Genomic DNA, 15,337 nt, shown 5'->3' on the forward strand with positions numbered 1-15,337 from the left:
CTTTAAGGAATTGTTTGTGAAAAAGTCTTCATATTGAAAATGTCATGAACAGAGGAATGCTGAAATCAAACGTTTTCTCATCTGTTTGTGTCCTCTATCGTCACTTGCAATGCCCTCCTTAGCCCTCAGAGGGCGCTCTTGATAAATGGTAAAAGGTAAATGAACTGCACTTCAAATCAAATCAAACTTTATTTGTATAGCACATTCCATACACAGAGGCAACACAATGCGCTTTCCAGAGAGCAATGCGGAGTGGGCATAGGTCCAACCCATGGATATATTAATAGAACTGGATACAGCCACTCCATTCACTGACCGCTATCAACAATGAAGCCCTATTGAACCGCGCCATCTTGGCAAATTTGTAGTCATTTGACTATTTCCGGTGACTTTTGTACTTGCGCAGTTGTGCTTTTCTGGCCTTCCGGTGACTTTTGTACTTGCGCAGTTGAGCTTTTCTGTCCGACGCGCGTCCACGAAAAAGTTCACCTTTATGTGAAATGTAGACGCACGTTCCCGGCTCTCCCGGCTCTCCCCGCTTTGATTTAGCAATGAAAACCGGCTTGCATATTAACCTGTTTTTGTCAAATATATCCATTGGAGAAATTATTTTTTCATCCAGGCATCTTAGTTTTAACAGGTTAAATATAACTGATCATGTTTTGTTTGCTAGTAGATGGTATTCATTCCGTTCGCGATAACGTTATTGCAGCCAGGCTAAATTCCTCCAGGGAGCCAGTGACCGGCGAGTTGAAGAGCTTCACTCCCCGCCAGCAGGAGCTTTGGCCGCTGCTACCGCATCTCGGATAACCCGCTGAGTTCGTGGCTGCTATTTCACATTCGCCCTAGTATATGTCCAACAATAGTAGCCCATAGGGCAGGAGCCTATCTCCTGATTCCTTAGCGTGAGGCAGCTTGATGTACTGGTACACCCTCTGGACTCTACACCCCAATCCAACCCTTGATGCTGAGTGCCAAGCAGGGAGGCATTGGGTACCGTTTAGTCTTTGGTATGATTCAGCCGAGGACTGAACCCCCAAACCTCCCATTCTCAGGGTGGACACTCTAACCACAAGGCTACTGAGCTGGTTTTGGTCTTGCTAGGTGTGCCAAGATGATAACTTAGATGATATAAGCTTATAACACCCCCAGAGGTTACTGGAGGTCTGTGCAAAGGCTATGAGAGGAGTAGCATCTATTTCAAGCTTTCAGCCTGACCATTACATTATATTACAGTTATTTAGCAGACGCTTTTATCCAAGGCGACTAACAATAATTGCATTTAACATAGGAAAAGCCAATGTACTACTACTTGGCAGAACTCACAAGTGCACCTCCTTTCTAAAACAGTTCAGAGTCCACCTCTACTGACTGCCAGTTCTTCATTACAAACCTGGTAGTCCCTTTCAGCTGGATCAGTTTGCAGATAAATCTGAGCTAATATTGACATGAGGCATCAGTCTGCCAGGATCCCTGTCTATTTCAGAACTTAGCCGAGGGTAGCCTAACTGTATCCACATGGCATGAATAAATGAACTGTCTCTATCACCATTTAAACCATTCTTGAGCAGTGTGTTGATGGCGAGCCATCATTGATTATGAAGATCTGAATCTGCCTCCTTCATCCAAACGCTCCCTGGATGTAGCCTGTGAAAACGTTTTCTTTCTTTCTTTTTTTGCGAGGAAGTCTGGCTTCCAGGTTATCCTGGATGTGCCAACTACAATGCATTATATCACAAAGTGTTACGGCTCGCATGCCCTCGCCTCCACAACCGCCTCCCTCTCTCCCCTCTGGGCCCGCTGCGCGCTCGGGGCGTCCTACGCGCTCTACCGCACGTCGCATCAGCCCGGGCATACAACGCTCTGACTCTCCGGAGTTTCCCCCCACTGCCGGGCGTTCCCCGTCTCCGGCCAGCTCCGCGGACTCGGCAGTCTCCTCCCGCTCCGGTGACGAAGAGTCGGATCCCGACATGCCCAGCACATCGGCCCGTGCGCAAAGACAAGAACGGCGCGCTCGTCTCCGACGATGACGCGGGCGCGGCTCTACTCACCGGTTTCCAATTATCATCACCACACCTGTCCCTCGTTCTGCAATCACCTTCAACCTCTACAAGAACCTGGTCTACACTCCACTCATCGCCAGATCTTACCATAAACCCTACTCCTGCCTGAACATCGCCTGTACGACAACCCCGCTCCTGCCTGACCATCGCCTGTACGACAACCCCGCTCCTGCCTGACCATCGCCTGTACGACAACCCCGCTCCTGCCTGACCATCGCCTGTACGACTACCACGCTCCTGCCTGACCATCGGCTGTACGACTACCACATCCCCCTTTGTGATCTTATTAAATCGCCCCTCCGGGCTTTACCGTTCCTTGCCTCCTCCTTTCCTGTTGCGCCTGGGTCCTAAAACCGAACTCTAACACAAAGATTACATTACTGACCTCAGGATCCACCACTAAAAGTACATGATTGTTACAAATTTAGCACACATGCTGCAAACGTCAAATGTGACTGTGTAGAAGAATTATTTGATCTAAAGTCAAAAAGGATTTGCCAAGGTTCGCTCAAAGAGGTTAAGTCTGGTTTATTGAGAAAACATACAAGCGCAAGGACTTCAGAGGAGACGCACGTAAGTGATATCCAGCAGAAGTGCCGCAGTCTGGTCTTGCGTGGCCTTATATTCAAAGCAATACACAGGTATGACGCTTCCAGGGATGTGATTGGCTAACCTATCTGTACACGTCATAATAAATGGCACACGTCATCAACAGTGGTCAAGAGTTGAGACACGTGATATGAGAAAGAGCGGTAAATCTTGCAGGGACAATAGAACAAAGAATGGTTATTCAGGCCAGACAAAGTCTAGGTGTGTTGACCTCCTGGAGAGGTAAATTAGATTAGCACAGCTATGTGAAAGGTTGAGGGAGGTGGTGAGGTGGTGAAACTACAATTTCTATGACAACTGAAATGTGTATCTTATCTATGTAATTAACTGAATAACAAAGTATTATGTCTGATAACTATACCGTACTGATTACTACTGACCTTGACACATGTAATAAATAAATAAATAAATAAATAAATAAATTCACTCCTCAGTATAAATCCCGCCCACCTGTGCAACGAGTAACACAGTGAATGACAAGCAACACCGTGAACCCCGTAACAGTGGTGCCGTGACCCAGATTGCGGTAAGTGTAACCGAGTAAGATTGGTTAATCTCCTTCTGAGTTTAAAAACAGCCAACCTGTGCCATTAAATTGCTAGTTTTTGGTGGTGTATGACTGGCTAAAGCGGTGTTTATATAAGGTTGTCATGTGCGATGGCAAGTCAAAGTACCCGAGACTGAACCCAGTGTGAGCAGGTGAGGGTGGAAGCGACAAGCGAACCCAGTGAACCCTGTGACATACATTTTTAAATATGCCCTCTTGACCACCTTCTAAAAACGGCATAGCATGTGTGTGTGTGTGTGTGTGTGTGTGTCTCTGTGTGTGTGTGTGTGTGTGTGTGTGTGTGTGTGTGTGAGAGAGAGAGAGAGAGAGAGAGAGAAGGTAAACATGTATGGAACAAGGAAAACAAGATCATTGATCATTGATGAAAACTAAAAAACATTTTTTTCCAGTCAACAAAATCTTGTCCTAGATATAAATGCAGAAATTAATTGCTATGTTGTTCATGTGTTTCCTCCTTGATGATAACAATTATTCAGCCTAAGGAGAAGCCTTCCCTGAATCACCATGAGTAATGGACTTCGACTTCACTACAGCCATCAATTCCCAGGTCATCATTCCCACCCTGCCAGAGCCATGCCATTGTGCACGGCCCCCACATAGCAAGCGGATGTGTAATAATACGGACCGTATTATAATATGGACCGGAACTAAGCCACAAGGGCCTATGAGGCACTGCACAGGGTGAGATAGTAAACTGTTGATAGTAAAATGTGTCAGACAACACGTAAGCTAACATAAAATAAGCAAATAAGATCTCTCTGGCTGATGCTGTCGGAACTACTTTTGATCATTTGTTGACCATGACATCCTGAAATCTCCCCTTCATCTCTGCAGGCAATCTACTCTGGTTGATGAACAGAATAATTATTAAAACTTTCTGAAATTAATCTTGATGGATTCACACTAGTCTTGAGCAGATAATGTCACATTGAAGGACAACTGACAAGAAAAAAGAAAACCTAAAAGGAGTCATACTCAATTGAAGTGTTCACTGTGTTAGGGTGGTCACTGTCACGCTGATGCTCTTCTTGCACACTGCAGCAATGTGAAAAGAAATGCATGGAGCAACGAATTTGTAATAATAATAATAATAATAATAATAATAATACATTTATATTTTATATGCATATATTTATTTTGTATATTTTTATATGTATATGTATATAATAATAATACATTTAGATACAAAAGTACCAAAATGCCATTATTTTAAAGAAATATTTATTCAATTCTATGGTTAATTATTTCATCATAAATGTTGATGTTGAGGAGGACTATGCGCCTCGTCCTCATAGGAGGAGCCTCTTCCAGCGGAGATCAACAACCGATTGGGTGGCGATTCGTTGATCACTCTTCCACGGCTTCTTGTGATTGGCTACAGGTATGTGTTCACGTGAACTTTTGGGGAATCTGCAGCAGCAGCAGGGATACGGTGTTATTTGCAAAGCACATGGACGGTGTCCAGTTGGCGTTACAGCAAAACATATGCATTCATCCCCTAGTGTAGCAGAGTTCCCAGAAGGACTGCATGGTTGTCTCATCTGGCTAAAGACACTTGCCAACAAAATTGTAGTTTTGGCGAAACTACCTCGATTCATTGCAAATGCTCCAAACAAACTGCTCAAGGTAAGCGACTGGTTGACTTCGTCAACTTCGACTTTCGGCTTGATAATTGTAAATTGTAAAATAAATGCTCATAAACGTATATAAATAAGTATGTAATTTAAAGATCATCTACTACCAAATGAGGTTCATGTAGCCCATAGTCAAAACTCGTATTGGTGGTTATTTGTTCTTGAAACTAAAAGCTTAAAAATCTCTTTGTTAGAACCAGGAAGAGGTCGACTCTTTATAAACATCACAGAATGATACTAGGTCTCAGTAGCCTATGATATGCCCATCTGCCAAGGTATTCAACCCAACAAAGATACAAATTAGGTGTACTTTATTAAATAAATTGAAAAATAAATGTAATTATTTCGTTCCTACACTATATGGTGGATGATTTAAATACTGAAATTTCAATCCATTTTGCTGTAGAACTTTCAAGGTTATATGTCACCAACTGTACTCTGAAAATTATGATGAAATCAAGATAAACATGATAAATTTGGCCCTTTTGAGGAATGCTACTACTACTACTACTACTACTACTACTACTACTACTATTACTGTCACTCATTAGATTGTATACTATAGTATCAAGTTTCTGAGCATGTCAGTGGAACTTTAATAGACTCCGCAAGCTTGGCCAAAGTTCACCACTACATCTCTGGAGGCACTATTTCTGAGATGTGAAGCATACCTGTGCCTGTTTGAAATTGTCTATGTACATGGTTATGTACAAAGCACCAACAGACCGAGGCAAATTCCTCACAGGTGTAAGCCTACTTGGCGGAATGAATCTGCTTCTGATTAATACCCTGCTCAATTTAGTTATTTTTTTATGACAAATAAAAAGCCCCCCCAAAAAAGACAAAACTCATAGATAATTTGTTTGACAGTACTGTATTTTATGATGCTGTATGTATTTCATAGCCTTTAATTTGTCACCTTTGAATATGTCTATATGAATAGAATGATGAATATGACTGTAACTGTTCTTCCCTGTAGAGTATTCAGTCCTTTTCCTCACAAGTCCACCATGCATCTGGCCATATCCATCTACCAGTCAAAGGATGACTTCTTCTACAGACAGACACCGAAATCACGCAATCCCCGGAGAGCCAGTCTTACCCCGTCCCAGACATCCGAGTACCTGAACCTGCTGACCGAACCCAAGGACAAGGAAGCTCTTCATTCAAAAAATGGAAAACCCAAAAAACAGGTGTCTTTCGCCGACCAAAAAGGCCTTTCTCTCACCAAGGTGAAGGTCTTCTTTCAGTTTCACGATCCCATCGATATCCCACTCAACATCCAAGAGCTGCTCAGCTCTGCCGAGGCGTCCGCAGAGGAAGAAGACAAGCTGGTGCTGGACTTCACTCAGCCCTCGTCGGACTACCTGTTCTTCCGCCAGCGTCTAGAGAGCAACCACATCTGCCTGGAGCACTGCATGCTGAAGGAGAAGGCCCTGGCGGGAACAGTCAAAGTCAAAAATCTGTCCTTTGAGAAATCTGTAAAGGTGAGAGTGACCTTCGACATGTGGAAAAGCTACACAGATGTTGGGTGCCAGTACGTGAGAGACACTTACACCGGCTTAGACCGGGACACCTTTTCCTTTGAGTTTCCTCTACCTGATCAAGTGAGGTCATGTGATCACATAGAGTTTGCCATCTTTTACGAAGCGAATGGCCTCATGTACTGGGACAGCAACCAGGACAAGAACTACAAGATCATCAGGTCTTCGCTGAAGAGAGGTGGTCAGGGGAGCTCAAGCAGTAGTCCACAGAGACTTTCCTTTGACTCGGGAATTCACTTTGATCGCTACGGTAGTCCTAGGTGTTCCCAAGGGATTTTCCCTGAGTGGCCGAGTTATGCAGGGTATGAGAACATTGGCCCGTACTACTGAATGTCCATGAAAACCGTCAGGTATTGTTTTACTGGGGGGCGATATGTTTTCTTCAGAATACATTTTAAATGCACAACAACCTCCGGGGTTACACTCAATTTTGCAAATCAGTGCAATATCCTATCATCCTGTGGTAAAAGCCTTTAGTGCAACCACTCAACAATGTTTAGGAAGACTATCATAATTATTTATATTGTATAGTGAGTGTGTGTGTGGGAGAGGGTTTGTACATGAGCACACTGAGCATGTGACCCAAGTCCATATATCAGATTTGTAAATTACAAACAAAAAGAGAGTGTGATGTGACACATGCAGTTTTGCTCCAGATGCATGTGCAGGTAGGAGACACAGCTGACTCACTAGGAATCAACACTTCCATTAGGCAGCTTAACAGGGCTTGTAGAGCATTAAATGGGTTCTCATGCAGTTCTAAAGCTTTGACATAAGACTCCAGTTTTAGAACCGAGAGACATTCTAGAACTATGAAAGAAAAAAAAAAAGGTCTAGAACGTCTAAAACTGTCTTGGCATGTTGTATGTGAACCTAGTTTTAGCCACAGCAGTAATATCAGACAACACTAGGGTCTGAGAGACACTGGAAGGAAGTTGACACAATGATACCAGACCTTTAGTGACTAAGCAAAATCAAATATGTGTAAAAGTAATTTATTGGTAAGACAGTTCACAAGGCAAATGTCTCTTTTAGAGTTTCAGTTCATGATTTGTTAGTAATTGTTGTCACTTTTAAAATTATGCTTTGTTGAAATTGCATGTGTAGAAAGTTTACTATAAGTGTTATGCCACATGTTTAAGTTTTAAGTCATGTTTGCACAATAGACGCTCCACTTTTTCAGAGTTGGGCTTTTACAGTCAAGTCACATTAATACTTATTATATGCTTATATGTATATTTGTCCAAACATCTGAAAGAGAAATAGTAATTCACTTAGGACTGGCACCTAAGAAACAAATGGATTTCTTTTTCTGTTTGTTGAGAGTTGTTCTTTTGGAATCACTGCTGCTATTCTTTAAAAAAAATAAGTTTCACTGACAGTATTTTAACTGAATGCTAAATAAAGAATCCGATGTCAAGTATTCAATTGTGTGTTTCCTGTCTTTCTCTTACTAACCATATCTTTTAATTACATGTTGGTGAAAATAATCACATTTTAGTTGGCTAAAGAAAGACATTGTTGTTGGAAATGACTTGTACAGTATGACTACTTTTAGATGGAGAACTGCTGGAATAACCCCAGATTCTTGGATTCTGGAATTCTGGGATTTTTTCCAATAGAGAACTTGAAGTTGGGTGACCTGCCCATTGCATGTCAGCCATGTGCAAAGGTCTGCTGGCTGACCTGTATTCTGTAAGGCTGTGTAAACCATAACTGCCTCAGATTAACTGATAAGACTGTTTGCCCCAAGGCTTCACATCTTTCAAACACACACTAAATGGCCACATCTGTTAACTGTTAACCTGTGTAAAGATATACTTTTTCTGTTGCGATAGTGATTTTGGACAGACATTTAATCCCAGTACAGTGTGTTGTTTACAAATACTCACACTATACTTGCAGTTTGTGTAATTTTCCCCCTGGGTCAATAACATAGCCTGCCTACTACTACTACTACTATTAGAATATCTTTTCCCACCAAAATTAGTGTGGGGATTCGGGGGGGACAATGGAGGCCAGTGAAAATGCTACATTGGTTACTTCTTATTGTTACTTATTCAGTCTCTCCTCAAACTAATTTGGAACGATGTTTGTGTGTTGCATCTTGCATGATACGAATAACAAATTCGGCATAGCATGTTGTTCCGGTCTATACGTGCCAACATCCGGAACAATCCGCATACCCTGAGATCATGTTTCCATCACTGCTGACTGGAGATGGAGCTGATAAATACCCACGACTACTGCAGTCATTTGTCCCGGGAATCAATGCCGGTTGTAACCTTTCCCACTAAAGACAAATGCCAGATGTTAGTAGGTGTTAGTGAGTTTTTGCCCAGTGGAAAGGGGTTTGACTGGCAGTTGATATTAGATTTACCTCATTACGTAATTGTAGGGACTTTCGACCCCTGTAGTACCAGAGCCCACCACCGGGGGTCTCTTGCCAGAGGTCATTTTTGTGCATGGCTGGAAGCCAGCCGTGCGGCTAGTATAGTGTTTGTAGGGTTATCACTCCCTCTCTTACTCCCGACAATGTTATATAGTAAAAGCAGGCCTATTAACACTTAACTATTTACAAACAACATTAGGCCTACTACCTGCTGACTCAATCAAGTAGATGTCCAGATAAGCCACTTGGTCTACTTACTTCACCACCTAAAGGGAAGTGCATACAGCAGGTAGTGACTTTTGTCCAGAAACAGAAGTTGAACCAATTGCAGCAAAATAGCTAACATTACAGGAATCATCAGTGTAACTGCTTTAGCCACTGACCGCTACCATTAATGTTATGGAAGCTGCTGCTAGTTGTTGTGAGCTCATGAGCTAACTGGCTATCCCTCTATTGTGCCTGATTAGCATTGGAAGCATTGGAACTGATGTGTCCAGGCGATAAGACCTATCTTAATTTATCAGACATTATTTCATGTCATTTCAATTCACAGCTATTTCAGTGGCATGACTAGCTTCCGTCCTACCAGGGACGTGGCCTGGTTCTCATTGCCAAGTACATTTTGCTTTTTACATACAAAACTATCAGTAAAAGTATAGTCTATTCTGCTCAGGGGTTTGCCTCCCTTGTATATCCACTGAGTTCAGAGCTTGAGGTGTTTAGTAGCTCTTTTGGTGTTTGTTCTAAATGTTAGGATTCTCATATGAGGTTAGGTGCATTGTGAGTACAATTATCATTAGTCTTTATATTTCACAACATAGATACTTATTTAGGTAGTTTGATGGTGTTGGATAGATCAGTGTATAGGTCATATACATATCTATGAAGAAAATAGGTTTCACTCCTTCATTACCACAAAGGACTTTGTGTTTACTTTCTAATAATAAGGTACCAATTAAACGTAATGCATGAAATAAATTCAATAAATAGCATAAACCCTATGATTATGTGGCACTGAGATTCAGATATGGAAACTATTATTGAATCATTTTGCAAAACCCTGCCCGAGTTCTAACTCCCTGTACCTTCAGGTGTGGGATTGAGAGAAAAAAAGGGAAAAATAAACATGTATGTATATTTTAGGTAAAGAGTCTGGCCTGCAGTAGTGTCTAGACCTGCAGTATCTGGGGTTGGGGGAGTGTTCTCTTATCATCACATTCAATCAATCAATCAAAGCTTTATTTGTATAGCTCATTTCATACCCAGAGGCAACACAATGCGCTTTACAGAGAACAAGGGAGGTGGGCATACGACCCACTCTCTACATATTCCAGAGGGAAGCAAAAAAACAGTAATCACCCGGGGGCCAGATAAGTGAGCTGTAAAAATTCTTCCCTGACCCCTCTCAACAAGGCGATCGAGCAAGCTCCAGGAGTATGTTTGTCTACCGGCTAAGAACATTTATAAAGCAATACATTACATTAAATTACATTTCAGAGTGAGAGAGGCTAAAAGCATCATAGGAGAGAGAATATTCTACGGACATTGAAGAAACAACAACAGAGATAAAGATCTGTTTTATTGTCCATGTAGGCCTATATGGTTCATACAGTACATACTAAGAATTTAATTAGGGTTAAGGCATATGCTATTGCAGATAACATAGGACATGGTGCAGGACTGGACAGTACAACCACATGACAGAACAAATACAAAATACAGTGCAATATACAAATTACGATATACTGCTAAAAAAGGGAGGCACAAATGCAATTTACGTACTGTTCTTGTATAGGCTATACAGAATGGAGTGTGATGAGTGTATGTACAGTGAGTGTGCAGAGTGTAGTGTGATAGATGAGCGATGTTATCTATATACAGAGGGACATGCATCAAAGCCAACACTGAACATTACAGCCAGCTGGATAGAGGCCACGTGAGCCTGTCTATACAGGACACAAATCACCTGTGAATGGCTTTATGCACCATGGTTCATTTGTCATGATAAGATACAGATACCAGCTACCATAATAATGAAATTATCAGCGCTCACCAGTACACCGACCACATTAGTCAATTAATGTTCTTTGGCACACAAAAAAAAGACATTGGGGGGTAACGCATCTATTGACAGGAAAAACTAAATATTTCAAATCTATAATAAGAAACATCGGCAAGCCTTTTCGGTCCTCCAAGTCTATAGGGGTCACTAATGCAACGATAACGTGTGACCGGAAATTACGTCATTGTTTACTTCATGGCGTAGTGTGGCAAGTTGGCAATCTTTTTACGTTTAGACAAACCAACATGTACCGATGTTCTCTATTAAAGCAACGCGTGTATCTAATATCTGGCCATGTTAAATTACAACGAGTAGCTAAGGATTTTCTTTGAACAAGTGGAGCACATTGTTTAGCACGCGGGAAGAACGCGCGGAAACTGTCACTGCAGACACACTTCCCTTTGAAAGCTAACGTTAACGTTGGCCAGACGGAGGTTCGACCGGTTAACGGGAGATAGCATAGTCAAATGCACGGAGGTTTCACTCTCTACCTATCTATCTAGCTAACGTTACAGCAAAGCCATTTTCAACAGACGCCAGTTCATATCGAAAGCTGTCGTGTACACTGTGGCTGGACATGGAGGAACATAAGGAGAATATTCATGACAAGGATAGCAATGTTAAACCGTCCCCGAATCCTGAGGAAGATGACGAGGTTGGCAGTTTGAATGTTGGCTAGCTAGCATTTCATGTAACTTACATTTCAAACGTCGAGCATTTCTTTGTGCGTGGTAGCCTACATGACAAGTAATGTATATGTGGTTACTGAAAACCTGTCTTCATTCAGATACAACCATGCTCGTAGTAGGCCACAACCATGCTAGTATTAGGTCACCACCTCATCATATGTTTTATGGATTTTGGTGCCATTCTTCCATTCCATCAGGTTAAGCCTTGCAGCAGGACGTGCAGTGCAAGCGAACCTCCCCCCCAGACACCTGCTGCCCGCAGCGAGTTCAGCGATCCGGTTTACAAAGAGATCGCTCTTGCAAACGGACACATCAACCGCATGAACAAGGATGAGCTCCGGTCCAAACTGGCGGAGTTGAAGCTGGATACCAGGTTGGTAGGAGGAAAGAAGCTAGATGTTGCCAAAGACAACAATTTAGGATAGTCGATAGGATGTTTTGGATAAATAAATAAAAAAGTCAGGCCATTAAAATCCTCTTCATGCTAACTGTTTCTCTCTGTCTGTGTGTGTGTGTCTGTGTCTCTCTCTCTGCGTGTGTGTGTGTTTTAGAGGTGTGAAGGATGTGATGAAGAAGAGGTTGAAGAGCTACTACAAGAAGCAGAAGCTGATGCAGTGCGTTGTGGAGGGTGGAGCTACTGACACGTACTACGACTATATCTGTGTGGTGGACTTTGAGGCCACGTGTGAAGAGAATAACCCACCCGAATTTACCCACGAAATCATTGAGTTCCCACTGGTTCTGGTCAACACTCATACCCTTCAGATTGTGAGTGGGTCAGGGGACATGGTTGCAATCAGTGGTTACAGACACACACACACACACACACACACACACACACACACATCTATATGAATACATAATCAATGGACCTCCTGTACCTAAAATAGGTTGAGTGTAGCATGATTGTTTCAAGGCTAGTATCATGTTTATCTGTTAGTTGCTTCACACTGTGGTTTCTTTTTTCCTGTCAGGTGGACTCCTTTCAGGAATATGTCAAACCAGACGTTAACTCAAAGCTCTCAGACTTCTGTGTGAAGCTGACAGGAATAACCCAGGTGAGACTTTACCTGGACTGGGACGGACACTAGTCTGTGGGGTTTTGTCCATATCCGTCAATTTCAATTCATTCTTTGTGGAAACCACCTGTTTAGCCAATGAAGGAGACAAAGTTGGTTTGCTGTCAGAAATCTCACGCCTGCGTTCTACACATTCTGTTCAAATTCAAACAGACAGTGAAAGCAGTCTACTCGTTTTCAGTCAGTTGTCTGACTGACTTTAGTGTGGCCGGGGCCTTAAGGTTCTTTTACACTCAATCATTTTGATCCTTATGGACCAGATCCTTATGGACTCGATCTGCATCCAGGGACCCCTGTTATAATCAAGCTATGATGTTAGTTATGATGATGATGATGATGATAATGCCATATTAATGTTGTTATGAGAACTTGCTCTGCAAAAAATACTTATTGTGATGAAGTGATCTGCTATAGTCCGCTGCAGTAGGCCTGCCGGATGGCAACCTAGTCCGGTACTATGGTCTACTAGCTTTCACACTCTAGTTCACAAAGTTAAGAAGAAAATTGTTCTTTGAAAGGCACACACACCACGTTTTGTATGATAAGTGTTTATATGGTCATTTCAAGTGTGTTTGTGTTTGAGCAGAAAATGGTGGATGAAGCAGACGCGTTCCCCAGTGTCCTGCAGAGAGTGGTGCTCTGGCTACAGGAGAGGGAGCTGGGAACCAAGTACAAATACGCCATTCTGACAGACGGGTGAGAGACGAACTCTGCTTCATCAACTTTTGACAATTTGTAATGTTGCTAATATTTATTAGTCATATGTGCAAGATGCAGGTATCATGTGCAATCTAATTTTTCTGTAGGTCTAATGGTATATGAAGGAAAGCATAAAGCGTGATGCTGGAGCTAGAAGCAGTGTACATTACTAGTGTTTTGGGATTTGGTTTAAAATAAATATAAAAGTACAGCTGAGCCGGAAATCCAGGTGATATCAGTAGATCTGAACCTGTCTGTTTTCTTGGGATCACAGGTCTTGGGACATGAGCAAGTTTCTCAATATCCAGTGCCGTGTGAGTCGGATCAGATATCCACAGTTTGCGAGGAAGTGGATAAACATCAGAAAATCATACGGGAACTTCTATAAGGTTTGTCCTTCCATACAAAGGCAATGTAAAGGAAAATGGTCAGTGTGACCGGTTTAGCAGCAAGGATAAGTGTTTCCTTTAGCTTCCTGCTTCCTCAGGAAGTAAGATATCTTGCTATCCATGTCCTTTATTTTTCCCATATAAATATCAATCAATCAATCAATCGATATCTCCCACAGGTTCCTCGCACCCAGACCAAACTGAACGTCATGCTGGAGAAACTTGGTCTCAAGTATGAGGGACGCCCCCACTCCGGCCTGGACGACTCGCGCAACATCGCCCGGATAGCTCTGCGCATGCTGAAGGACGGCTGCCAGCTGCGCGTCAACGAGCGCTTGCACGGAGGACAGCTGCTCACTGTGCCTAGCTCAGCCCCTGTGGAAGGAGCTCCGCCTCCACACAATCCTCGCAGCAGGGACTAGCCACAATTCTCCCCCCCCCCCCCAAAAAAAAACACGCCTCCCAGGACAACTGTCCCCTGCCGTCTCCCTCCCCCTGTTCTGAACTGATGCCTTGAAGCAGGCATCCTCTGTCTGTTTCACCCCTGTGACTTGAAACCCCCTTAGCACTTTTCATGGCCTATGTAGTCCATTTTTGTTTTGAAGCCTTTTCATTTCATTCAACCTTGTGATTACTGGTACCAGTACTACAATTTTGATCCTGCTGCCAATAGACCACCTGTGTTGAAAGATACACTATACAAACCCTCAACCCAGCCTTTATCATTGCCTGCTTGTAGAGTTTTCTAATTTCTCTTTCGTTTCATCTGGGAACATCCTTCTTGACTCTCATACTGTATGTTCTTCTTGACTGTGTCCACATGAGTTGTTAACTTTTGAAATACAGATTACACAGCAGACATGTTTGACTTTGTGTGAAACATCACCCTGCTCTAACAGGGCGAGAAAACGAAGAGGGGAACAAGCAGCTTTATGTTTGATGTTTAGGTCATGAATCATCACGATAATATGTGATTCAGACCATTATAGTTTGCACACGCTTATAGGTAGACAAGGAATGAGCTATTGTCTTTTTTAACATAAATTTAAACAGTCTATTTTAACATACATAAATAAAAAAAATCCAAAACGTGCGTCCTGGGATGTGCTGTGTCATGGAATAGCATATTCTAGCACCGGTGATGTTCACAGTTAAAGAAATAATTTACTGGTTCCATCAGGTTAACCTGCCTTTGGACAGTCCTTGACGCCTGCGTTTGAGATGGTTTTTTTGTGTTGCGTGACAGCAGAAAGCTCACTTGTGTGACTCACTTTGATCTCGTTGACTCAGAGTAGAGTAACAGGCAGAAGGCTGATACTTTTGCAGTTGTACGGTACGTTGCGATTGTAACAGATGGATGATGGATCGAGTCATGACTACTGTGGCATCACTTTTTCATACACAAACAGTATGAAGATCTGTATAGTATGCATGTACTAAGCAAAGCTATAGGTTTGTTGTTTCTTTTCGATTTTGCATCAGATTTCAAGAATATTGAAGATCAAAACTTGTCTTAATTTTCATGGCCTATCGGGCTGTTATTAAATCATACACAAGATGTTCTCCAGTATTTGTGCTGGTAAACCATGATGACCAGTGGGGCCTGTAA

At 42.4% G+C, this 15,337-nt stretch overlaps 2 protein-coding genes across 2 annotated transcripts; both read left to right on the plus strand.

Moving 5' to 3' along the window:
* The first annotated feature begins 4,639 nt into the window (after positions 1-4,639).
* ppp1r3b (protein phosphatase 1, regulatory subunit 3B) lies at positions 4,640-7,323 on the plus strand. The gene is made up of 2 exons (XM_084442659.1): positions 4,640-4,866; positions 5,854-7,323. Exons 1-2 carry the CDS (start codon positions 4,844-4,846, stop codon positions 6,746-6,748), a joined length of 918 nt encoding a protein of 305 aa, XP_084298785.1. The 5' UTR covers positions 4,640-4,843; the 3' UTR covers positions 6,749-7,323.
* A 3,778-nt stretch (positions 7,324-11,101) lies between these two features.
* Positions 11,102-14,718, plus strand: eri1 (exoribonuclease 1). Its single transcript, XM_084442657.1, has 7 exons — positions 11,102-11,527; positions 11,759-11,934; positions 12,113-12,329; positions 12,536-12,619; positions 13,227-13,336; positions 13,614-13,728; positions 13,908-14,718. Exons 1-7 carry the CDS (start codon positions 11,450-11,452, stop codon positions 14,148-14,150), a joined length of 1,023 nt encoding a protein of 340 aa, XP_084298783.1. The 5' UTR covers positions 11,102-11,449; the 3' UTR covers positions 14,151-14,718.
* The last annotated feature ends 619 nt before the right edge of the window (positions 14,719-15,337 follow it).

This window comes from Borostomias antarcticus, assembly GCF_949987555.1.
Source record: "Borostomias antarcticus genome assembly, chromosome: 8".
In the NCBI taxonomy this organism is placed as follows: domain Eukaryota; kingdom Metazoa; phylum Chordata; class Actinopteri; order Stomiiformes; family Stomiidae; genus Borostomias; species Borostomias antarcticus.

Coding starts and splice junctions, on each gene's coding strand:
- eri1 (XM_084442657.1), top strand. CDS start 11,450: ATGGAGGAACATAAGGAGAATATTCATGACAAGGATAGCAATGTTAAA. Junction 12,330..12,535: donor ACACTCATACCCTTCAGATT/GTGAGTGGGTCA, acceptor TTTTCCTGTCAG/GTGGACTCCTTTCAGGAATA. Junction 13,729..13,907: donor CATACGGGAACTTCTATAAG/GTTTGTCCTTCC, acceptor TATCTCCCACAG/GTTCCTCGCACCCAGACCAA.
- ppp1r3b (XM_084442659.1), top strand. CDS start 4,844: ATGCTCCAAACAAACTGCTCAAG. Junction 4,867..5,853: donor CTCCAAACAAACTGCTCAAG/GTAAGCGACTGG, acceptor TCTTCCCTGTAG/AGTATTCAGTCCTTTTCCTC.